Genomic DNA, 26,942 nt, shown 5'->3' with positions numbered 1-26,942 from the left:
GTACCGTCGATGGCTGCAGAAATCTCCTTGGCACCAGGCACAGCTACAAGGATGGCACTGGATTGAGTGGTAGACGCGGCGGAGCTCTGGGACTACACGTCCAGCACAGCTCACGTCTGGACACGCCCCCCTTTATTAAAGATTTGTCTGCAAGCCAAATGCAGCTATCAAAAGAGCGACGAGCCATAGGTTCCCTACCTCTGACTTAGAGGGTTGAGATAAATTATTAAAACATTGACAGGGGTGCTTGCAATGGTCCACTTTTACTTATGTAAAACCTTTTGTCTCAAAAAAGAAAAAATGTTGCTGTAACTGCTTAGACTATTAGTTAGGCCCCTTTCACTCTTGTGCGACCTGAAAGTTGCACAGCGATTTTACCCTCCCACCAGACTGTTAATGCTGCTGTCCAACGGTGTCTCTTGCTTCTTCCTCTGGAATGTAGCCCTTCTAATACAGGTGGTGTGTTTACTGGTGAGATTATCAGGGGAAAACAGAGGAAAGAAAGCTAAAAAAAAGAAAACTAATGCAGATACCATTTTTTTAATTTGTTAAACTGCCATTCTTACATTTTTGAGTTGGAGACCATTTAAACATAATTTCTTCTGACACTAGCCTGCTCCTGCATACCCCTGTCCTTGAAGTGTACATAGGCTGTGAACTGAAGCACCATTTTATTGAATGGACAATTAAAGTGATGCTAAACACTGTTCAATTTACATTGTCCCTTCTATTTCTCTATATGGATGATGCCACTGTCATTTTTTAAATAATAAAAAAAAAATAGAAGTACCTTTTTTTTTTTCTTTAATCGAAAGCCGTGTCTGTAGGTAAACTTTAGCAGGAGGAGCTTTTAGTCCTCTGCTTCGGGTCACATGGTCACAAAAAAAAAAAAAAACAGGCTTTGGGATACGGAGCAAAAATAAATATTTATTATCAATAAACTGTTTTAAATTGTCATACAAATATATTTTTGAAATCAAATCTTAATAATTTTTTGGCGAGGGTGGATTTCTGCCAGTCACAGTCTGTGTCACACTCCTTCAGTCTGTGAGGAAACTTTGAATGGGCAGCCGCACTCCGCAACGGGATACCAATAAAAACTTCTTTATTGTAATGTAGACAGATACAGTCACAGGAATGAACAGAAGGTTAACATGTTTCACACATCTTGTGCTTAGTCATAACTAGAGATGGGCTCAGGCATGTTCGGATCCTAGTCCCAACCTGCCTGAGCAATCCTACCAGGAAGCCATCCCTGCACACCGCCAATCATAAGCAGTGAGGCATTTCCTGGCCCGCAGCTGCATATACAAACGCTGCTCATGATTTGGCGGTGTGCAGCGACAGCTTCCTGGCGGGATTGCTCAGGTGGGTTGGGACTAGGATCTGAACATGCCTGAGCCCATCCCTAGTCATAACCAGGGGTCAAACTGTGTGGTTAGTGTTCAAATAAGTGACACACAACGGTTCATAGCCACATCCAATCAACACAACCCTGCCTGACAAGCATGAATAAACATCCATTGATGATACAAAATATTGCACCACATAAAGAGAAAAAGGAAAAACATATTCATATAGTATAACAATAAACACTAGGCAGAGACATCAATGCATTAAAAGCTAATATTTATTACAGGTAAAAAAGGGAGACAACCTAAAAGGCTCCCATTCTATTAAAAAAAAAAAAACATAAGCAGAAGGGAAAAATTACAACAATGTACACCCATAATATAGACTGCAAAAGAGAATTGTCCTCTGTGCAGGAGTGAAAATGTACATGAGACCCATTGTCATTCATAAAAATAGAAGACATTCCACTCAAAGTGGAGTCCTGAGAGGAATGGGAGCCTTTTAGGTGGTCTCCCCTCCCCCCTTTTTCCTGTATTATTGACATTTAATGCATTGATGTCTCTGCCTGGTGTTTGTTATACTGTGTGTATATGTTTTTCTTTTTCTCCATGTGGTGCAATATTTTGTAAAATTTTGTATGGTTTTTTAATTGGTGGATGTTTTTTCATGCTTGTCAGGCGGGGGCCACTTGTGTTGATTGGACTTGGCTGTGAATGGGTGTGTTTCACCCATTTCAACACTGACCACACAGTTTGACCCCTGGTTATAACTAAGCACAAGATGTGTGAAACATGTTAACCTTCATTCATTCCTCTGAAGCGGTCTACATTACAGTAAAGACGTTTTGATTGGTATCCCGTTGCGGTGTGCGGCTGCTTATTCCAAGTTAACTTTTTGTCGTGCTGGCGAGCCGGGCTAGCACCTGTGGGATTACCTGCTGTGGGATCTCCTCAGGTCACCTGGATCGATGATTCCTCATTTTGCCTACCTCCCCTCCAGCCTGTGTCTTATGCCTCGTACACACGCATCGATTATTGGCCGTGAATTTTCGGCCAACGTCCGATCGGCCGATTTTCGGTTTGTTAGTATGATGCTTTCGACAACCCACTCCGACTTTTCGTCCGAATAAAATCTGGTGTGCAGGCTATACCACGGCCGATTTTCGGTCAGTCAGTACAGATTTCGGCAGACAAAAATCTGATGAGCAAGACTGGGCATGCTCAGAGAAGAAAAAACACACGGAAAGTAAACCAGCACATGACATCACTTCTGAAGTAGAATTTTGTTGGCCGAGAAAATTAGTGTGCAGTCTAGGCACATTCCAACCAACAAAACACAACTTGGACAAAAGACGGCCGATCGGTCAGCCAATAATTGTTGCGTGTGTACGAGGCATTAGAATAAGAGGGAGGTGAAGCCTCCACCTATCTACATGTAATATCCCACCCCCATTGTGTTTGGCTGGTGAGTGTATATGGCTACATGTGTGTGTCTATAGTCACATGGGCTCCTCAGATGTAGTAGGGAGGAAATGCTCAGCATAGAAGTGAGGACTGAGCATGTGCAGATCTACAAAACGATGCTCTGCAAAATCCGTAGCTGAAATGGGGACATGGACAGAAGGTGGAGATAGAGAGCAGCAGGATCAACCAGGTTTTTTTTTTTTTGCAGAATACAGAAAAATAATCTCATAGTGACTGAGTATGAAGTAATATACCATTTATTGATAGTTTTTTTTTTTTTTTTCAATGATGTGGGTTAAGTTTGCATCTTGTTCCAAGGTTACCCAAAGCGGTTCTTTTTAATTAGTACCCAGTACATTGCCATACTATCATCCTTATCTTCCAAAATGTCAGAAGACTGAAAACTATGCATGGGTGCACAACAATTGGACCTGTCATGGGTTAAGTGCAATAAATAATCTGTCATTTCTGAATTGCTAGCACTGAAGAATTAAAAAAAATATATATGAAGCTTTAAAATTGCCTTCTGTTACTGCCTCCTTCCTCTTGTGGGGTTGAACAGTGGGGATCCCTCTTATAAAACTTTCACAGTTTTCACAGTTCCACTTCCATGTGAGTGGAATGTTAATACATTTGGAGGAAAAGAAACCAGTGGATGTTTGTCGGCTTGTATTACATGCTAGAAATACTAAATCTCCATTGGTGTTTAGAGGTTTCCAGTATAGTAGTATATACATTATGTGAAACAATGGTGTGTTAGTAGTTATCCCCACCACTCAGAAACTGCCCTAACAAACAAGGGAAGATTGGTCTTTTTCTGTTTGCACCAAATTCAGCAAGAAATCCCTTTGTAAAGCTGGCTGTGTGTGAACTTTAATTAGGTTTTGTTTCACATAACAATTGTAACAAATTGGATTGGCATATAAATACACAATCAGACACATGTAGCTTTTTTATTGCTAAAACACTGCGGTTTGGTCATTTGTATGAACCCAATTTATTTGTTTTGTTTTAGCTTCTCCAAAGGCAGGTGTAGCTGCTCCATGCAGCTGATGGGTATGGGAGTGCATGGGAGTAGTAACTATCCTAAGATTCTGTGGTTGCATTAGTTTTCATGTTCTAGGCTAAGAACATTTTCAGCAAGTACAGAAAATATCTGTTGATCTTGCCAGACATTTACCATCAGTGTCACTTCCTGTGAGCTGATCTGGCATCATAAAACAGTGTTCTCTATCTTCTGTAAACTACTAATCCCAACCCCCATGTAATTAAGATGAAGAGAAGAAGACTTGTTTGAAGTCTAGCCTGGATTACAACCTTGGCTCCTTACATAGATACAGCAGAGGAGTGGGCGAACCCATACTAGGACAGGAAGTGTGTTATATGGAATATTGTCAGGTCCAAAATGAGCCTGAAAAAATAAACGAATGCAGATACTACAGCTAAGGTGAATAGTAAGTTGTTATACATTCTCAGTCCATCTATATGTCTCCAAGAATCCCCCACTAAATACAAATGCTTGTTTTCAATAAAAAAACTATTACTGTCACACAATCTTAGGCTCTTTTCACACGGTATGCTCTTCGGTCGGCGGACTCCGTGCAGCTCAGCGGGGATCGATCCGCCGATCCCTGCTGAGCAGGCAGGTGACAGCTCCCTCTCCGCTCTGTGTGCGGAGAGGGAGCTGTCAGAGCCCCGCTGCTCTCTATGGGGGAATCCCCCATAGAATCCCCGCCTGTCCGCTCTCATCCGATCCAATCCCCTGGACGGATAAAAAATAGTGTTTCCATCCGTCCGGATTTCACAGACAGGATCGGATGCGGATGGCAGCGGGTGTCAGCGGACATGTCTCCACTGATATCCGCTGCCTCATAGGTAGGGATGTACCGAAATTTCGGCCACCAAAATTATCGTCCGAAAATGAGCCTATCCCATTTCGGCCGATAATGGGTTAACATCGCCGAAATTAATATGGCCACCGTGAGAAAGGAGGAGGGCGCAGGGCAGGTTTTAAAAGTTCCGCCTCTGGCCGGCTGCCCGCCTCTCAATGACGTCCCTACTACGATCTGTGCATGAATGAAGGGACATACCAGGCGGGAGGGTGGGGCGAGCGGCCGCTAATAGCTATAACTATGTGATCCTTCCCTGTCAGCTCAGTGGTACTGTGTGTGAATGAGAACTGAACTGACCTGACACCGGGCGGGTGGGAGCGGCCGCTAAGAGATACAACTATGTGAGCCTTCACTTCACTTCCCTGTCAGGCATGCATCTCCTCTGACTGGGAAGTGAAGGCTCACATAGTTGTATCTATTAGCGGCTGCTCCCCCCGCCCGGTGTCAGGTCAGATCTCATTCACACACAGTACCACTGAGCTAACAGGGAAGGATCACATAGTTATAGCTATTAGCGGCCGCTCGCCCCGCCCTCCCGCCCGGAATGTCCGTTCATTCACATACATCGTGCCGCTGACAGGGAATTGAAGAGAAGTTAAGGCTCACATATAGTGACAGCTATTAGCGGCCGCTCGCCCGCCCTCCCGCCCCGGTGTGTCACTTCATTCATGGACAGATCATAATAGTAGTGACATCACCGGGAGGCGGGTGGCCGACCAGAGGCGGGACTTTTGAATAATGGACTGATGCTCTCCCCAATTGTATCTTCCAGCCCCCCTGAACAGTATCTTATTGAATAACCATGGGGCAGGAAAGTTAGTTTCAGCTCAAAAAACTGCCAATATGCTGCTTGTGAGCTGAGTTGAGTGAGTAGGAGCTGAGTGAGTAGGAGAGGGACGCTGAGGCTGATGCGGGGGGGAGGGGTGATAGCTGAGGCAGCTTACCATTGGTATTAGTATTAATTATGCAGCATGAGGGGGTTAATGTATTGCCACTGCTGGTCACTGCTGCATTAGTGACAGACCAGCGGCAGTTAATTAACCCCTTTGTGCTGCATTAGTGCAACCAGTATCAGTGTTAATTAACACTGATACTGGTTGCACTAATGCAGCACAAAGAGATTAATTAACTGCCACTGGTCGGTCACTAATAGATGAGTGACCAGCAGTGACAATACATTAACCCCCTCATGCTGCATAATACAAATACCATTGGTAATTAAATTAACCTCTTGCCAGCCCATCACAGTACATATACTGTGACAGGGTGGCAGCGGCAGGTGTACGTCGCTGCCTGTTTTTGGTGTATGCCCCTCTTCTATCTATTTTAAAATTATTTGGGGGAAAAAGTCATTTTCGGTTTCGGTTTTCGGTTTCGGCCCAAAATTTTCATTTCGGTGCATCCCTACTCATAGGGATGCACGGAGGATCCGATTAGATCTGCCTAAAAAACTGACAGGAGGATCTGATCGGATCGTTCGTGTGAAAGGACCCTTACTCTTTAGTGGGACCTTACATATGTCCCCCAGCAGAAGCTATCAAACTATCTCCTTGTCCATCGGCACAATCCATGCAGACTTTGTTTGAAGGCAAGTGAAGAAGCTTCTTTTCTGTCTATCTCTTCTCTCTAGCATGCCTCCACCAGACATTTTCACTCCAAGCTTCATTCTCTGACCCACGCCCTGCACCTGCAGAAACGCTCTAGACTAGAGCCTAGTTCTCTGGGCACTTTATTGCGCCTCTTTTGGCTGATCTGTAGACCCATCTCTCTCCAGTGTCTCACAATCTCTCCAATGGTTCCATCCTCAATAAGGGGCTGTCACCATTCATATTGAAACACACAATAGTGCTTCTCCTTGTGTAATAAAAAAAACCAACACTTATTAAATTTTGAATTCCATACTCGCAGACCTGAGATTTTAGGGTACAAATAAAAGGGCAACAAGTTCACCAGTGACACCAGTATCATTTGTCTGAGGCTGGCTCTTGAAAAAACAGACTCCAGTGGGTTGTGCTTCCTTAACTAAATGAAAGTCTATAGATATATAAAAAACAAAACAAAAAAACCCCAAATCCCTTTTTCCCCCTTTTTTTTATAGATGAGCACAGTCCCTCTGTTCTCAGCTGCATCAAAGCTTGGGGGGGGGGGGGAGAAGCAGCAGCACACTGAGCTTGCCAGTGAATGGCTGTGCAGCGGGGAGGGGGGGGGGGGCAAGACAAGTCTGATCATTGGAGGAGAATACACTGAGTTTCTAGCATAGCTATAGAACTGACCACAGTGTGTTCTGCTTAGTGTGGTCAGTTTTTAATAGGAAAGGAAGAACTGACAGGAACACCAGGGATTTCACACAAAGCAAGCAATACAAAAAGAACAGGATCCTTTCTCACACAATTAGATGGTACTGCAGATACCTATCAGGAATATAAAGTGTTGGGGTAACAAACACTTTAGTTTAACTCCTCCTTATAAGGTGGGCGAGAAGCCAAATGCTCCTTTCATAAAATACTACGTGGTTCCTCATATTTCCTTCAGGCTAATTTAAAGTCCATCTTTGAAAAAAATAAAAATAAATTCGCATATTTTTGAAAGTACATTTTTCTCTTACGTCCTCTGACAGTCGCCGCCCATTCATACAGTCTTCACGATTGGGTATTGGCCTTCTCAGCAAGCTAGGCAGTAATTTTGTTAATACAACAAACCTTAACATATAGACACACCCACAGGGGGCCATCCCTCTGGCCTATATCCTCCAGCCAGTGCCACTCTAATCCAGTTCTTTGCTGCCTAGTGTCAGGTCCTCGCTTCGGCAGGACATATACTAAAATTGGAACGATAACCTCCCTGGGATCTGAATCTGGTTCTGTCCGTTTTACAACGACCTCGCTTTGAGAACATCAGAGAGATCCCTCTGCCTGTGTTGTCACAGAAAGTTGCCTTTCTAGTGGCGATCACATCTGCTCGCAGAGTGTCTGAGTTGGCCGCTCTGTCTTGCCGCTCCCCCTATCTGGTTGTTCATAGGGATAAAGTGGTCCTGCAACCAAATAAGTCTTTTCTTCCTAAGGTGGTTTCAGCCTTCCGCCTCAATGAGGATATTGTGTTGCCTTCGCTTTGTGCGAAGCCTAAGCATCCGAAGGAATTTGCCTTGCATTCCTTGGACTTGGTCCGGGCGATCAAGGTTTACCTTTCAGCCACGGACTCTTTCCGGAAGTCGGATTGTCTGTTTGTCCTTCCTGAAGGACCTCGGAAGGGTACAGCGGCATCTGCAGCAACCAAATGGAGCAGACAGACGATTGTGCAAGCCTATTCGATTAAGGGTCAGGTTCCTCCCTTCCCTGTTAAGGCGCACTCCACTTGAGCGGTTAGTGCGTCTTGGGCTTTTCGCCACCAGGCGTCGGTGGCTCAGGTGTGCAAAGCGGGTCGTCTGTACACACCTTTTCTAACTTTTACTAACTTGATGTGTTGGCATCCTCGGATGCTTCTTTTGGCCGCAAGGTTTTTAGTGTGGCAGTGGTTTAAAGAGACATGCTATTTTTTTAATGTCTCTTAGTCATGGGGTTTATTTCATTTTTTTCCTGGGTTAGCTCCTGTTGAGCTTTACTTACCCCACTGGTTTAGTTTAGTTTTTTTCTCTGACCTGGGTGCTGCATTGCCTATTTTAAGGTTGCGTCTTCCCACCCCTCACATCTACACTGCTTTGGGACGTCCCAATCATAAAAGACTGTATGAATGGGCAGCGACTGTCAGAGGACGTAAGAGAAAATAGAATTTTTGTAAAATCTTACCGTAAAATTCTTTTCTCTGAGTCCTCTGACAGTCGCTGCCCCCGCCCCTCTCTTTGGGGTTGACGGTTTTTCATGGACTGCTTGCTACATAACTGGATTAGAGTGGAACTGGCTGGAGGATATAGGCCAGAGGGACGGCCCCCTGTGGGTGTGTCTATATGTTAATGTTTGTTGTATTAACAAAATTACTGCCTAGCTTGCTCCTGCGGAGAAGGCCAATACCCAATCGTGAAGACTGTATGAATGGGCGGCGACTGTCAGAGAACGTAAGAGAAAATAATTTTACGGTAAGATTTTACAAAAATTCTATTTTTTTTTTTACTGGAACCTGCAAAGCATTGCACCTGCAATCAGTGGATTGCGGGTGCAATGCCATGTTTCCACAGACTCTTCCTCCAGCTCCCTTCCAATACCTCAGTACAGGCTTTTAGTTATTGGGCTGGAGGAAGTGTCAGTGAACTGTGAGGGGGTGATCACCACAGTCGTATTCCATCGTCCACTACAAGTCCATCTTCTGCGGTGGCAAAGTGGCATTGTAGTTAATTTATTCATGGATCTGTGTGGATGAATGACAAGGCTGTGCAGGCGGCAATTTAAAAATGACCGCTGCTGCAAGGGAGAGTTGTTTCCCAACCACTCCGCACGTTGTTGGCGGTGCTCATTTGCACCATGTTGCACTCTAAATACAGTGCAACCTCTAACATGGTGCAAAGGATGAAGTTCGCCTTACCTGTTGATCTTGCTAGAAATGCAGCATCCCTGTAACTTCCTGACCTGGCAGCATACAACAATCATCAGTGGCGGCTGTTGCTCAAAATTTGGGGAGGGGGGGGCGCAAACAGAAAAATGTAATAGGCATTGCTTTGCGGCAAAAAACGCTGTAAAAATTGCGTGACTTTGAGGTTGCAAAAGTGTGAAAGGGGTTTCAGTAATTAAGGTATAGCGTGCCCCCTTTCAATGCAGAGAGACCAGCGTGCCCCCTTTCAATGCAGAGAGACCAGCGTGCCCCCTTTCAATGCAGAGAGACCAGCGTGCCCCCTTTCAATGCACAGTGACCAGCGTGCCCCCTTTCAATGCACAGTGACCAGCGTGCCCCCTTTCAATGCACAGTGACCAGCGTGCCCCCTTTCAATGCACAGTGACCAGCGTGCCCCCTTTCAATGCACAGTGACCAGCGTGCCCCCTTTCAATGCACAGTGACCAGCGTGCCCCCTTTCAATGCACAGTGACCAGCGTACAAGCCCCCCAATGCAGAGACCAGCATACATGCCCCCTTCAATGCAGTGACCAGCGTACATGCCCCCTTCAATGCAGTGACCAGCGTACATGCCCCCTTCAATGCAGTGACCAGCGTACATGCCCCCTTCAATGCAGTGACCAGCGTACATGCCCCCTTCAATGCAGTGACCAGCGTACGTGCCCCCTTCAATGCAGTGACCAGCGTACGTGCCCCCTTCAATGCAGTGACCAGCGTACGTGCCCCCTTCAATGCAGTGACCAGCGTACGTGCCCCCTTCAATGCAGTGACCAGCGTACGTGCCCCCTTCAATGCAGTGACCAGCGTACGTGCCCCCAATGCAGTGACCAGCGTACGTGCCCCCAATGCAGTGACCAGCGTACGTGCCCCCAATGCAGTGACCAGCGTACGTGCCCCCAATGCAGGGACCAGCGTACGTGCCCCCAATGCAGGGACCAGCGTACGTGCCCCCAATGCAGGGACCAGCGTACGTGCCCCCAATGCAGGGACCAGCGTGCGTGCCCCCTTCAATGCAGTGACCAGAGTGCGTGCCCCCTTCAATGCAGTGACCAGCATACGTGCCCCCAATGTAGTGACCAGCATACATGCCCCCAATGCAGAGATCGGCGTGCGTGCCCCCAATGTAGTGACCAGCATACATGCCCCCAATGTAGTGACCAGCATACATTCCCCCAATGCAGAGATCAACGTGCGTGCCCCCTTACTTACCTGGAGCGGCGGCGATCGCGTTCTCCTCAGTCCCCGGAACGGCTTCTCCTCAGGCCAGGCGCGTCTCCTCCAGTCCTTCTTTCCCGCCGCCTCCTCGGCCAATGGCATGGGGTTTGCCTTGCGGCCAATCAGGAAGCGCGTATCGGACGCGCTTCCTGATTGGCCAGGAGGAGGATCGGTGTGACAATAGCGAATTTTCATTCGCTATTGTCACACAATGGGTGGGCTCGGGACGCACTGCCCTGCGCCCCGGGTCCACCCTTTGCATCGCCCTATTTGAACCTCTGGCTCTAATCAGGTGATGAAAAAAAAAAATCCCCATTGAACTCCATGCGTCTGGCGCCCCTGCATGTAGATTAGGGGGCTGGACGCATGGATTGGGGGGGCGGTGCCCCTGCGCCCCTAACGAACCGGCCGTCACTGACAATCATATCTTTCTTCTGTAAACTACTAATTACCTCTTGCAATGGAGATAAAGAGAGGAAGGCATGTTTGATGTCCAGTCTAGATTACAACCTTGGCTTCATAGATACAGTGGTGGTGTGAGCGTAGCCACACTAGGTCAGGAAGTGTGTTTTTTCGTAAAATTACCAGAGGAAAAAAGAAAATGAATGCAGCAACTACATTGAAGGACTGGTACATTGCTATTTTGTTTTTGTGTTTACTTGTTAACTTAAATCTCCTTTCTGCCCTGCAGCTCATTATCCTCACTCAGCTGCCCGGTCAAACCTGTCTGTCTAAAGCTGGTCATAGATGGATTGTAATTTGGCTGGTTCAGCAGAGACCGGCTGAATTTCAATCCATCTATTCCAGCTAGAGAGAAGTTCTGCCGGCTTCTCTGGAAAAGGAATATTTTGGTTGGCTAGCTGATCAAAAGAAAAAAAAAAAAAAAAAAGGATCCATCTATGGCCAGCTTAAGCTACAGTGTTTTAATTTATATCTTACAAAGGGTTGTAGACTCTGCGCTGGTGTTTGGTATGTTATTGCCATATGGTGTAAATCACATGCATGCTGCTTCACACCTGGTAGTATCTAGTGTTTTCTTGATTCCCCTCATCCCAGTTGAGTGACCAGAACATGAAGGAAAGATGGTTATGGGCTGCTGACAAGGGAGGATTAATGCAAATCTGTTATTTTGCCCTGCATGGACAAGGCAAAGGTTTGCTTTCGGCCGGGTGCTCACAGGCAATAGAGAATATTTACAAAGTTAAGCTCTTTACAGTCAGATTGGCAAATGTGGTTCGGCACCCTTTTAAAATGGTGGATATCTTTCAGCCAAATGTTTTCTGTGGAAGGACTGATCAGCTAGGTTGGACTTGTTGATGTTCTTTTCCCTTTAAGCTGGGCACAAATGGGCTGCAATTCAGCCAGTTCAGCAGGCTGGTTGTACAGAAGTCACCACACCAGAACACAATAGTTTTTGTGTCCTAGCAACCCATGACGCGCATGCTGCGAGGTTGACAGCAGCGGCTGTGGCAGGCGAGGATACACCGGAGTAGAATCCACTCAAACTGCTAAGTGGTGCTACCGTGGTTCGGACAGGACTGTCACTCGGTCCATGTCCGTACTGAGGTCCGCCATTAGGCATCTCCTGCATTAGATGATAACCATTTTTAGCTGGGATTAAATGTCTAAGCTACTTGCACATGCCAGTTGATCAGAGCCATCAGACTAGCTAAGCTGGGTACAGTAAACCCCCCTCCATTGCAGGGGTTACGTTCCGGACCCAGCCGCGAAAAGTGAAATTCCGCAAAATAGAAAAACCCTATTAAAATGCATTGTAGGCATGTTTATTTTACTGTCACTGTACGTGTAGAAGCATTTTAAGGTCTTTAAACACACTTTTTTAAAACAATAGAAACTCATTTAAACACATAAAAGATACTAAGAGACATAGCAAGAGCAATGGGAAACACAAAAATATTTCATTTTTAATGATTTATATAGTAAAATAACATTACAAAAAAAAACGCGAATTACCGGGACCGCAAAAACTGAACCGCGATGGAGCGGGGGATTACTGTACACACTGTTGTGTTTTTGTTTTTTTTTCCAGCCTACTGGCCGAATTGAAAAAAAACAAACAAACACATTTTTGGATTCACACAAGCAATGTAGATGCACAAATCCTCAGCACTGGGACATTTTATTCTGACAGCGGGGACTCCCCACTGTCAGAATACACTAATCAGTGCTGCAGCCGATTGGCTGTAAGCCACTGATCCAGGCAAGGTTTTCCAACAGTCCTGTTCCACAGAAGCTATTCTAGTGATCGGTTTCCGTCAAACCAGGAGGGCTACGCACAGGTTGAAATTCAGCCAGTCCCTGCCGAACCAGATGAATTTCAGAGAGTCTGATTGCTGTTGTTTACCACTGATAAATTCACACCATAGGTGTCTGTAGCACGTCTCCCACTCTGTTTCAAAGGCCTAAACAGATCAGTTCATGATGCCTGCATAGCCAATCACCTTCTTTAGTCTATGGCCAGCTTTAGTCATATGCATATGATCTGACCATCGCTTAAATGATCAATAAGAAGTAGTGCTTACAGTATTCAGAACAGGCTCCATGGAAAGATCATTTCTGAGATGATTTTCAGTGTTCTGGGGGAAATCCTATCCAAGTATGCTTGAGGGTTGTATGAGAAAATCCGTTTAAACAAAAGCGAACATACAAGATCTCTGCAGATAATATGCCTGGTGGGATTTTAACGCTGGGCCTGCAGTAAGACATGTGTGCTTAATTCACTGTGCCGGCTCCATCTATTGGTTGCAAATTTAGCAACTTGTAAACAGCAATATATTAGTGAATTACTTTATTATATTAAAAGCTGTATTCCAGTTATGTGAGGAGAATATATCTTTTGTGTAGTGCAGCCACATGAAAGTGGTTCATGTTGTGTTTGTGTAAGTAGATATAGGCTTTACAGTGCACATTTATAAAGCACAGGCTGTTGTGTATACAGCCGATTAGTAAGTCTTGTGGCTAACAGTGCATGCTGGGAATTGCTAATTAAGGATGTCCGGCAGAGACTCAACTCTCCTCCCTCCTCTCTGGCAAAGCATTACATCCTGTCTATCCGCAGAGCTATCCAGAACATTCTGCTTCTGCTCAACTCCCCTTCTCTCTCACGCTCTCTCTCTCGAACTGCACAGAATTGCACTACATTGATGCATGATCAGCTTAAGCATGCAATATTTCTGTAAATTTAATAATGCTGTATTTACAGAAATCCTAACTGACCTGGCCATTCATTCCCTATTGTGAAAAGAATGCTCTTTATGGCTATGTGTGCATTTGTAATTGTCTTGTAGTTATGATGAATACTCTGCACCTAAATAGTTTGCACCTCAAAAGTATCAGCATAAATCCCTGTGTGCTAACATATATTTGCAGCTTTATGAGCGAGTTTGGCCTTGTAGACTTTGATACTCAATTCAGTGCAGTATACTTAATAACAACCTGTTACCATTATGCATATATCTTTTAGAGCAGGGGAATCCGGCTAGTAAATTTTTCTTCTAGCAGAGGTCTGTATCTCATGTTTGTGCCAAGACTCAGATCATTTACATTACAGCCTCCTGTTCACATCACCGTCCCCCCCTCCCCATCCCCTTTAGGGCCTGATCACCCTGGCTCTCATTGTAAAATGCAGGGTTCCACTGTATGGGCAGTGCAATAAGCATTTAAAGGAGATGTACAGCGAAAGCTCGTTTGGTTGTACATCTCCTATGGATCGCAGGAGTGCAGTTTGTTCTGCACTTCTGTGGCCCCTTTTCAGCACAGAGCGGTCTGAAATCCGCTCTCTGCTGGCGTCACAGAAGTCGGTCCAGGCACCGGGTCATCATGACCACAGAATCGGGATACGCCAGGTGACTGGGTCGACACCTTGCTCAGCCTCTCTGCGAGCTGTTGAGAGCCTTTGCTGGCTGCTTCCCGTCCCTCCACAGCCCAACACTCCAATGAGCGAGGAGGGGGCAGAGAAGAGAGCTGCTGACTGACAGTCTGCAGCTCTCTGCTCAGGGAGCTGCCAGAACTGAGCGATCTGCGGTGTTAGATCACTCGGTTCTCAGTGTGGAGGCACCGGGGGGCAGATGCTGCATCCACCTAGCTAAGTATAAATGGGGGGGGGGATAAAGCCATGCTTGGGTTTTAAAGTGATTCTAAAGAAAATAATTTAAAAAACATTACAAAATAACAAACATGTTATACTTACCTGTTCTGTGCAATGGTTTTACACAAAGCAGCCTGATCCTCTTCTTTTTGGGTCCCCTGCAGCGTGCCCCCAATAGGAAGCCTCTTGCTATGGGGGCACTCGAGCTGGCTTGCTCCTAAGCCACGCTCTGTGTGTCTATTCACACACAGCACTGCTTGGTCCCGTCTCTGCTCCCTCCTCATTGGCTCACTGGCTGTGATTAACAGCAGCTGAAGCCAATGGCTCCCACTGCTGTGTGAGCCAATGAGAAGAGAGAGAGACTTGGTAGATAACGTTCACGCAGAGAAATAAAAGACTAATAGAAATAATTTGGGACGCAAAGGTGTACCCATGTACATAAATGTAATAGATTGCAGTTTACCAGTCCGCAGATGTGATGGCTGCATTAGTTTTCTTTTTCAGGCTTTATTTTCACTTGGCAAACCTGCCTGTAACATTTCCTGCCCTAGGAGGTCAATGCTCACTCTCCACTGCACTGTGAAGGAACAGTGTTGTCGCCCTAGGACAGAGTGAATACAAGGCGCTCTGTGATTGAATGTTACATCTCCTCTCCTCCATCCACAGAACATCTTGCATTCATTGAAAAGATGCCGACCATTTTGAAATGGATGAGCTGCAGAGTGAGTGTCCCCCTGTGGTCTGTTTACTCCAGCTGAAACTGAATTTCAGCACCAGACGTTCACCATTGACTGTACTGTACAAGTGAAATAAAAGTAACAATGTTAAACAATGATCAGCGCCCACATGTTGCACACATTTTATTAGTGTTCATTTAATTTTAAAGTGCAAATATCTAAAAATTCGTTTTTCTTGGCTGGAGTTTAGCTTTAAAATTTAATTAAAGTGGAATTTTCACAGACCTAGCAAAAATCATTTATTATTTCCTAACCTAAAGCGACATTAAAGCTTTATTTTTAAAATTAAAACAAAAAACATGCTTATACTTACCTGCTCTGTGCAATGGTTTTGCACAGAGCAGCCCCGATCCTCTTCTTCTGGGGGTCCCCTGCTGGTGCTTCAGGCTCCTACCTCTGATCCCATGGAATGTATTAAGGTGAAAAACCTTAAGGCTTTACTACCACTTTAAAATAAAAATTTTGCTGATTTTATATTAGAGCAGTAGTAAACCTTTTTTTTTTTTTTTTTTAACTTGTGCCTACAGGTAAGCTTACAATCAGGCTTACCTGTAGGTACAAAGAATATATCTCCTAAACGTGCACCGTTTTGGAGATATTCACATGAGCAATAACTGATGTCACTCACGCATGCACAGTGACTCTCTGCAGTCAGGGCAACCGGTATGCTGTGGAATGCAGAGTGCCGTGCCGTGTCTTCCGCACGCATGCGCAGGAGTGATGTCCTCCCAGCCATTCAAATGGCCGGCGCCTTGGAACCTGGAATAAAGACTCAGTGAAGATGGAAGCCCAGTAGCGGTGACAGCGCGCTGCTGGAGAACTTAGTTTGAAAGGTAAGAGATGATGGAATTAACCTGCAGGGGATCCAATGTTTTTTGTTTTTCTTCCGGCCAGTTTACGAACAGCCCCGGTTCACATTTGTGCGGCTGCGGATTTCGCATGTAATTCGGAGCGCACTGCTCCTTCATTAAATGCGATCTCCTGTGCAGATGCGAATTCAGCCATACACTTTGTATGGCTGAAATTCGCACTGCACCCGCACCAAAGACGCACAGGAGGCATTTTTTCAGCCGCATCAGAATCGGATCGCACAGTGGTTCACACTTGTGCGATCCGATCCTGTGCGAACTGTCAGATCGCACTGCGATATGCGATCAAACTGGGGGTGTCGTTAACATTTAATTGACACCCCCTGGGTATTTCATATGGAAGTGTGAACTGCCTCTTGTGCGGATGCGATGCGGGAACAGGCTGCATATTCGCAGCCTTCCCGCATCGCACAAGTGTGAACCGGCCCTTAATGCCCTCTATTAACCAGTTGAGGACATTAGTCATGCTATACACAGCCAGAAAAACGTAATTGTAGTAATTCCTGTCTTTCTGCTCCGCTGTCACTCCCCCAGCGCACTCGCTGACAATTCCCAGCTGAAAGAAGCATCATTTCTACTGTTATGTATTTTCTACTCTGTTGCATTCATCTGCAGATCAAAGGGATGAACATTGATTGTGATACAAGTTATAGCAACCTGACAAAAAAATAAATAAATTACAATTACTAATTTACCCTTATTTTACCCTAACCAGCCATAATTGAAGCCTTCGTCTCATAACTATTATTTTCCTGATAATTTTTTTGTTTATTTCCATTTTTCTCATCATTATTATTTAAACTTTTTTTATTTTGTTCATTAAATTTTGCATTTCCAGAGCGCACAATTGAGAAAAAAAAAACCCTTTATTTAATTTTAATTTGCAATGCTTTATAATTTTGGTATCGTTTTAAAATGTATATTACGGGTGGTCCCCGGGTTACAAGCATCCGACTTACAAACGACTCCTACTTACAAACCGGGGGATACAACAGGAATTGAGATGAAATTTCCCCCTAGGGCAGTGGTTCTCAACCCCGGTCCTCAGGACCCACTAACATGCCAGATTTTAAGTATCCCCTTGGGGAGATCCAGACTAGAATACTGCAGTCACTGGGCAGCAAAATATATCCTCTGTGATTTATTTCATCTTGCAAACCTGGCCTGTTAGTGGGTCCCGAGGCCCGGAGTTGAGAACCACTGCCGTAGAGGAAATTCACTCCTGTAAGAGTTATCATGGGAAAAAGGTGTCTCCACGGAAGCTTTATCACCAATCCTTGTTTCAAAATCCAATTGTCATAGGGACCGAAAATGGAGGTGAAATCTTCTGAACAGGGTCACAGACAGCAAAACAAATGTTACAGGGGTGTTAACCATTCCCTATGCTATCCAAAAAATGTAAAAATGATTTTTTTGGCTGGAGCTACACTTAAAAAATTTACCTGTTCCCACTTGCAAACAAATTCAACTTAAGAACAAACCTACAGACACTATCTTGTTTGTAACCCAGGGACCGCCTGTATCTACATTTTTTTTTTTTAACCACTTGCCAAATGCCCATAGTAATATTACTGCGGCAGTGTGGCTCCCCTGGGTCCAGTCACGTAGTACTACGTGACTGGAGGGGGAAGGGGTTTCGGCAGTGCGCTCCTGTTGTGTTAAGACACAGCAGGAGGCGGGGGCCGCGGGAGGAGAGGCGGTGATCGTCCGGTAAACTGAGAGAAGACCCGCTTGCTTATGTAAACAAAGCAGGCGGATCTTCTGTGAGACAATCAGGAACAGATCTGAAGTTTCAGCTAAGCTGAAACTGCGATCTGTCTGTGCCTGTCACAGAACCATCCCCACACACACACACGCACAGTAAGCATATAGGCATACATTAACCCTTTTGATCACCCCCAGGGTTAACCCCTTCACTGCCAAAGGCATTATTACAGTAACCGTGCATATTTTTAGCACTGATTACTGTAGTAATGTCACTGGTACCCCCAAAAGTGTCAAAAATGTCAGTTAGGGTTCCGATCTGTCCCCCGCAATGTCACAGTCCCGCTAAAAATCGCAGATCGCCGCCATTGCTAGTAAAAAAAAAAAACAATAAAAATGACATAAATCTTTCCCGTAGTTAATAGACGCGATAACTTTTGCGCAAACCAATCAAAATACGCTTATTGCGATTTTTTTGTTTTTTTTTTTTAACAAAAATATGTAGCAGAAGACAAATTGGCCTAAAATGTTAAAAATGTTTTTTTTGGGAATGTCCTATAGCAGAATGTGAAAAATATCATTTTTTTTTTCACAACTGTCGCTCATTTTTTTGTTTATAGCGCAAAAAATAATCGCACAGGTGATCAAATACCACCAAAAGAAAGCTCTATTTGTGGGGAAAAAAAGAACATCAGTTTAGTTTGGGTACAGCTTCGCACAACTGTGCAATTGTCCGTTAAAGTAACGCAGTGCCGAATCGTAAAATAAGGCCTGGTCATTAAGGGGGCAAATCCTTCCGGGGCTGAAGTGGTTAAAGTGGAGTTCCACCCTAATTTTATACTTACCTCCATCTTCTCGCTCCGGGTCACCTGAAAAACAAATGGATAATCGCAATTTTTTTTTTTTTTTTTTTTACTTACCTTGTAGAGAATATATACTCGCCTTACTTCCTTCTTCCTCCCCTCGGCGGCCACGGCGATTCGTCACTTCCTGGCTTTTGGAATGATTCCTGGGAGCTGAACGTCATCGCTCCCAGTAATCATTGCGCCTGCACCGGTGTTCCGTGAAAAAACCATACCCGTGAGAAAACCATACCCTCGTCACTTCCGGAGGGTATGGATTTCTCACGGTACTTTAACTTGCGGCGGTTACATTATAACAGCTCCTCTGCATCATGCCTCATGTCCGCTCCTTCCCCTGTCACTTCCCTGATCTCGGTTAATAAATATAAAAGCGGATCACGGAGCACAGATCGCCGTCACTTACATTTCATACACTCGCCGCCGCTTTTATATTTATTAGGGGAGATCAGGGAAGTGACAGCGATAGGAGAGCAGATGTTTGATGTTGCAGCAGAACTGTTTTAATGTTACCGCCGCAAGTATTAGTGCCGTTAACATATCATACCCTCCGAGCATGCGCACTTGTTGACTTCTTTCTTGTTCAATCACATCTCCGGGGCTCTGAGCATGCGCTCTGCTGCGCTGCTCTGCTGTTTCAGACCGGAAGTGACGAGGGGTATGGTTTCTTCACGGGGTATGGTTTTTTAACGTTACACCGGCCCCGACGTCTGTTCCGGCGCGCGCGCGTCATTCCCTTCTAAACAGCTTCTGGGCATGCCCAGAAGCTATGGAGGGATGACGCGCGCGCACCGGAACAGACGTCGGGAGGGTATGATATGTTGACAGCGGGGCCGGCGAAGGCACATTCAGGGACCGAAGAAGAAGGAAGAGGACGCCAAAGAGGATCGCGCTGGCTTCTAGCTACCCACACCTGAGATGGCAGCGCTGGAGAATAGGTAATTTCTCCTAAAAGGTAAGTGCAACCCGGGACAGATCCGAGGCTAGCCATTGTGGAATGTACTAGCCCTGACTGTCCCGGAGGTATTTTTTTAAAAAAAAAGTATCCCCTGGGTGGAACTCCGCTTTAACTAACGTTGATCACAGTAAAAGTGCATCCTGTAACTTTTGTTACTCTTTTGTCTATGGATCAGTCAGTCTCGCAAAACAACGTCCCAAAAGGAAAGCTTTGTTTTACCTAAAAAATCTAGAGGTGTGTGTGTATTTAGTGTATGTGTGTGTGTGTGTATATGTGTATGTGTGTGTGTGTAATATATATATATATATATATATATATATATATATATATATATATATTGTGTGTGTGTGTGTGTGTGTATGTATATGTCTTATGTGTAACAACACAATTTTTGCTGAACAAAATGTGAAATCTGCTCTGGTGTACAGGTGTGAGAGCTAAACTGGGTAAAAAGACTATTTTGTATGTCCAGTCCTCTTTTAGTGGATCATTGTATTCATCAATCTATCTGTTTTTATAGCATTTTTAACTTTTCTCTCTTTCACTTCAGAATGCCTCTCGTAGCACGTTGTATTGAGCCGCGCTATTTGTGTCGAGAGAAGCTTCCCAATGTTCGCAGTGAACTGGAATGTATGACCAACATCACGCTGTCTAATGTCATCAGGCAGCTGGGAAGTTTAAGTAAGTAACAACTCAGGGAAAGAAGGGGCAAAATTTTTTTTCCAGGAGCCGTGTTTAATTAGTACAAATAATGCTGTGTACAGTTGATGGACGTTAGAAATTCACTACTATAGAGTTAAATACAATGCTGAATGAGAAAATGGGCTGGTTGTTATCAAAACCAGGTACCGCCCCCCTCCCCCCCAATTACGGTGGTGAGGAGTTCTGAAAAGTGCTAAATGTTACAGGGGGGGGGGGGGGGTTAGACAAGCGGACATTCCCCTTTTGGATGGAGCTCTGCTTAAAGTGATTTGGTAACTGTTTGCGGGTCACAAGGAAATTAAATTGTCCTGAATTTCACTTTTTTTTAAATTTTGAATAGCATAATGAATAGTTTGAACAACAATGAAGATCATCGTTTTCCATAGGACCAATCCCCATTGGATGTTTATCCACTCAGCTAAAGGCTCCTCTCCCCATGTCTGTGTGTTAGGAAAGAAAAAAAAGAAAAGAGCGGGGAGCCAGCCGCAATAGCAGCTTGTGTATGACAGTTGCTGGAAATAGAGGACCGGCAATCATTCAGTAGAGCGGCATGCACCCGAAGGAGGCTGTGCAGGCTGCCATAGGTTTGAGCTCGCTGGCCACATCAGATGGCTGTAAGTGCATTCCAGATGGATTCAGGTGTAATAATATGTAAGACATACATAGTAGTAATCATATCATACACAGCCTAAAGAATGAAAAACGATCCGGGGCTTTTTATGCAATGTGCTCATTTTCAATTTTCTTACAGAGCCCACAAGAACTGCCAGTGGTCAGTCTGGCCATTAAAGTAGTACTAAAGGCAAAATCAAAAATGGTGTATATGATAAAGCCTGCCACTATCATTAACAAAGTTGTTTTCTGTGCCTTCTTGTACTTAGGTTTTTCTTTTAATCTGTTGATTCTACTGTTATTTTTCAACTTTGATCAACCCCTTCAGTTCTGGAAGATTTACCCCCCCCCCCCCTCATGACCAGGCCATTTCTTGCAATACGGCACTGCATTATTTTTAACTGACAGTTGAGCGGTTGTGCAACACCCAAATAAACACAATTTTCCCACAAATAGAGCTTTCTTTTGGTGGTATTTGATTACCTCTGCCTTTTATTATTTTGCATTTAAAAAAAACAAAAAAAAACGATTTCTCTATTGTTCATTGACAGACGCAGCTCCATATCTTCTTAGACCATTGGGTTATGCTTCTCCCATCAGGAATAGGACACTAGGCAGAAAAAAGCTTTACCATGCCTGGGGCTGTCCCTGTAGGCATAACCCCACACACTCTGCTACAGCTCTTAGTTTGTTTCTGCCTAGTTTTAGGAGTAGGACCTAGTTCCCAGCTGGAATCATAGGATTATAAAACCCCCTACAGGAGTAGGACACTAGGCAGAAAAAACAACTTGGCTATGCCTATGGGCAGTTCTAGCTTGTATACACCCCTCTCTCTGCTATAGGCCTTTAGTTTTTTTTCTGCCTAGTCAGGAGTAAGGACCTAGCTCCCTGCTGCGACCTTTTTGCTTCTGGCAATTGTTCCTTTTTAAATGGCATTTTTCTCCTTGTTTTTTTTACCTGTGAGATCTACAATCAACTGCCGGGCTGGGTGATGGGCTGGATAGTTAGATCCAGTGGTCCCTCCAGTCTGGCCATCGAGCTGGTGCAGACCAGAGCTAGGTCGACTGCGACATAGCCAAACTGGATGGGGGCTGGCCTGTGAGTTAAACATCTCGCAAGGTCACATATGACTGGGTCCTGGCCTGAGTCCCAGCATTCCTTCTGGTTGACAGCCCCCATTGCGGTGGTGAGGGGTTCTGTCTGGAATGGTGCCGCCTGGTTTCCCTGGGTTTGGCGAGTATGATGTCCCCCCTCTCCTCCTGGATGCGGTGAAGGGCGGATGCGGGCACCCCCTGGGATGGTCGGACCTGCGGGTTCCCCTCCTCTCCCCCCCCCTCTGTTTTGGGTGGAAAATCTCTGTGTGGGCCACCCTTATCCTACCACCCCCCCCCCCCCCCACACCTCCCCTTGGAGTAGCGCGGTGGGATGGTGGTTTATGCTGGTGGTGTGTGCAGCAAAGTATCGGTGGGGGGAATGGACATGCTGCCGGCTGGACGGACTTCCTTGATGGGGTGGGTGCTGCCCGTGTGGTAGTCTTGTGGCCTAGGTCCTCCTCCGGCCGCAGAGTTGTGGCCTAGGCTCCAGGTCTGTGTTCCAGGTCCCTGGGAGCCTTATGGATGCCGCGTGTGGAGGCCATTTTTCCGTAGTCGGCGCAATGTTTTGGGGTTCTTTCTCTCTCCTGGCAGCCATATTTGTGTAGTCCGGCGGCCATTTTTGCTTGGTCCAGCAGCCATGACAGCGGAGTCTTCAGGGCCATGAATACGGTAGAGGGGGCCCCTCCCTTTCCCCTGGTGTTGACTCAACCCCTGGACACCGCATGTGGATCCATGGCTATCTCTGGTGCAGGCCAGTGCTCCTCTGGTGGGGTGGTGAGTCCTGGTGGGGTCCTCCATCTCTCTGCTGCAGGTTGCGGGGTGCGTTGCTTCTGGGTGCCCCTGTGGTAGTGCGGGTGCGGTACCTCAGGGTAGCTGAGTCCCCTGGCGGTGAAAAATTCTTTTGCTGATGGATTCTTCTTTTTTTTTTTTTCCTTTATGGAGTCTCAGGATCATTTTTCCCCACCTGACCCCCCTCTCATAGGCATCTGCTCCCTCAGGGTCCCAACCCTCCATTGAAACACTGACGGCAGTCCTGGAGTCATTTGTTTACTGGGAGGAGGTGGCTTTTGGGCGGCGGGCTAGCAGAATGCATCCTCTGCCCTCCCCTGCCTCATCTGTCTCCTCAGATCCTGAATCTGGCTCTGTCACCACGGACGTGGCCACCGTGTGGAACTTGTTGCCACACTCCCTGAGCTGTCAGATAGTGAGGATGATTCCTCCACAGCTGCAGCGGTGCACGAGAAGGCGCTGGTTGATGCACTGGTTACTTCCGTGCAGGAAACTTTGAAGATGGAGGATGCAGCTGAGGCGGGTGCAGAGGGGGACGTCCCATTTTGGTACTCGCAAGCCGTCTCATATAACAAAAGAATTTCCTTATCATCTATTTTTGACAAGTTTGTCTACAAAGATTGGGAACGCCCAAAAGCTCCCTTTGTGGTTCCTAAACGTTTTACGGTGAGATACCCCTTTGGGGAGTCACTTCCTGAGGAAGTGGACTGTCCTACCAGTGGTGGACCCTCCTGTCTTCATGTTAAATAAGGCAAACATGATTCCAATAGAGGAATCCCCAGCCTTTTAAGATCCCGCTGACAGAAAATCAGAGTCTGTGGCCTGCAACATGTTTACTATTGTCGGTTCGGCGTTACAGCCGGTCCTGGCCATTGCCATGGTGTCACAAACTCTGACTGAGTGGGCTAAACGTTTGCGCCATGGTCTGGGAGATGAGCATATTTACACTGCCTTTGCTGAATTGGTGGACAGGTTGGTCCAAGGGCTGCAATTTGTCTGCGATGCCTCTCTGGATGCGGCCTACTTATTTTCCAAGCACTGTTTCGACAGTGGTGCTTAGGCGTGTGTTGTGGCTTAAGCGTTGGTCTGCGGACAAAACCTCTAAAAAAGTTCTAACTGATTTGCCCTTTCAAGATGATCCCCAGTTTTGGGCTACCCTGGATGGCATCATTAAGAGTCTCACTGGGGGGAAGAGTACTTTTCTTTCGCAGTCTAGGAAGGGGAAAGGAGTCTCGTCGCAGACGATGCCCTTCTTTCTCGGCACACACATTTTTTTTTTTTTTCCGTCCTGATTCTGGTCCAGGATCCCAGATTTCTCTAGGCCCGCAGACAAGGCCCCTTCAGCATAAAGGTGTGCCCTCATCCATGCTTGGGGTGGGAGGACGTCTTTGTTGGTTTCCAGGCCCATGGACCTCCCTGGTGAACGACAAATGGGTCCACGAAGTAATTCTGACTGGTTACAAGATAGTTTTTGTTCTTGCTCTCCGGAAAGGTTCTTTCCCTCCAATATACGAACAGCTGCAAGCTCTCTTCGGGGCGGTGCAAGTATCGCAACGGTTTCAAGGTTTTCATTCAAACCTGTTTATGGTCCCAAGAAAGGAGGGCAAGGTTTGTCTGATTCTGGTCCTCAAGACCCTGAACTGTTTTGTGCGGGTACAGAAATTCTTAATGGAGTCCATTCGCACATTGGTGGCATACTTGCATCAGGGGATTTCCTAGCCTCTATCAAAATCAAAGATGCCTTCGCTTTCTCCGCTTCTCTGTGGGAGAGGCGTGTTATTTAGTTGTGGCGTTACCCTTTGGTCTTGCCTCCGCTTCTTTGAGTCTTCACAAAGGTTATGGCGTTGCTACGTCAGTGGGGGATTGCTGTGCTGGGCTACTTGAATGACCACCTCTTACGAGCGGAATCCTGCATTGATAGACAATGTGGAGATCACTATCCAGACCTTGAAGGAGTTCGGAAAGAGTTTGGTTGGGTATTGAACTACCAGAAGTCTGCCCTGATTCCGTCCAGGAAATTGATTACCTGGGTCTGACACTGGATTCAGCTCTGGTCAGAGTGTTTCTCCCTCTAAACAAACTCCAGAAGTTGCATGCTGCGATTCATCTGTTTCTGTCTCACTGGTGGTCCTCCCTCTGGACTTGCATGCGAGTGCTGGGCCTGATGGTGTCTCCATTCAAGGCGGTCCTGTTTGCGCAGTTCCATACAAGGTCCCTTAAGAAGGAGATCTTGGTGAAATGGGACAAGTGTCCAAAGTCTCTGTACAATCTGATTTGTCTGAGCTTGGAAACCAGGTTCCCTGGTCTGGTGGCTTTGTTTTCTGACTCTTGGTTGGGCGAGTCTTTTCTTCCCTTGTTTTGGACAGTGGTCATGTCGAATGCCAGTCTATCCAGGTGGGGAGGTGTCCTGGGGCTGAGCTCTGCTCAGGGCTGTTAGAAGCTGGAAGAATCCAGGCTACTGATCAAGGTCTTGAAACTTCAGGCGATCAGGCTGTGCATGGATCACTGGACGGATTGGCCCAGGGGGCTCCCAGTATGGATCCAGTCAGACAATGCCGTGGCAGGGGCTTATGTCAATCACCTGGATGGAACACAAAGTGTTTCTGCGGCTCTGGAGGTATCCAGCATTCTCCGGTGGGCAGAGCACTTTGTTCGGGCTCTCCACAGGGCACATTTCAGGTGTGGAAAATTGGCAGGCGTTGGACCAAGGGGAGTGCTTCCTGCATACGGACTGATTTCCTCTGATATGTCTGTGGTGGGGCACTCCCAAGGTGGACCTGTTGGCGTCTCAGCTCAACAGAAAAGTACCAAGGTTTGTGGCAAGATCACAAGATCCTCTGGCGGACACCACAGATGCTCTGGTGGTTCCATTGGGCCAGTGTCATCTGATTTATGTCTTTCCTCCCCTCAAGCTTCTTCTGCGGCTTCTGCACAGGATCAAGGCTGAAGTGATTTTGGTCATTCTGGTGACCCCATTTTGGCATCGCCGGTCTTGGTATGCTGACCTAATGCAATTGGTCACTGATGTCCCTTGGAGGCTGCCTCTCAGGGAGGACCTGCTGTCCCAAGAGCCAATCTTCCATCCTGCTTTACAATCGCTGGCTTTGACGGCCTGGCTGTTGAAAACCAGGTGCTGAGGGATAAAGGTTTGCCTGGATCAGTGATCCTGACTATTCTATAGGCTAGGAAGTCTAGCTCTAGAAAGATTTACTATCGTTCCTTTTCGGTGGCTCGATTTTGACCTTCCTTCGAGGTGTTGAGCAGAAGTTGGCCTTAAGTACCATCAAGGGCCAGGTGTCTTCCTTGGCGGTCTTCTTTCAGCAACCCATAGCCATATGGATCTTTGGTGGGTACTTTAATTCAAAGGGTTCGACACCTGACTCCGCCAGTGCGGTCTCCTTTACCGCCGTGGGATTTAACTTGGTGCTCTTAATTCTCCAGAAGCCTCCCTTTGAAAATATTCTGGATATTCCTCTGCTTACAGAATCTCAGAAGGTGGCTATCTTCTCTGCCTTCTTTGTATCCCAGGCCAGCTCATCCCAAGGAATTTGCGTTGCATGGCCTGGATGTGGTTTGGGTGATTCGGGTGTATCTGGCAGCCACCGAGTCTTTTAGGAGGATGGACCATGGATGGACCATGAAAAGGACTGTCTGCTTCTCCTGCGACCATTTCCAGATGGATCAGACAGACAGTGACTCCAGTCCATTCTATCAAGTTCCTCCTTGCCCTGTAATGGTGCACTGTATTCAGCCGCCTAGTGCTTCTTGGGCCTTCCACCATCAGGCGTCAGTAGCGCAGGTTTGCAAGGCGGTCACTTGGTCGTTGGTGCACACTTTCTATAAATTCTACAAAGTGGATGTTTTGGCATCTGCAGATGCTTCTTTTAGCCGCAAGGTTTTGCAGGCTGCTGTCTAGAGAGCCCATTCCTTCCTTCTTTGGTGGTAGATTGTTCAGGTTGGGCTCCAGTTGTTTATTTTTTGTTGAGCTCCTGGTACCTGGTTGGCTTCTTGTATTTTAGCATTGAGTTTTTTTTCCCACCCCTCATG

General features: G+C 46.2%; 1 protein-coding gene across 1 annotated transcript in view; it reads left to right on the top strand.

Moving 5' to 3' along the window:
- The window catches only part of WASF2 (WASP family member 2), a 118,356-nt gene that overhangs the window by 17,893 nt on the left and 73,521 nt on the right, over window positions 1-26,942 (top strand). Inside the window, exon 2 of the mRNA XM_082244370.1 lies at window positions 20,249-20,379. Within this exon, the coding sequence (XP_082100496.1) occupies window positions 20,250-20,379 (130 nt within the window). The 5' untranslated portion in view covers window position 20,249. The remainder of the gene's footprint in view (window positions 1-20,248; window positions 20,380-26,942) is intronic.

The sequence above is a fragment of the Pelophylax lessonae genome (assembly GCF_965119305.1).
Source record: "Pelophylax lessonae genome assembly, chromosome: 2".
NCBI classification, from domain to species: Eukaryota; Metazoa; Chordata; class Amphibia; order Anura; family Ranidae; genus Pelophylax; species Pelophylax lessonae.
The sequence above is the reverse complement of the archived record's forward strand: the minus strand, read 5'-3'. Positions and strand labels throughout refer to the sequence as shown.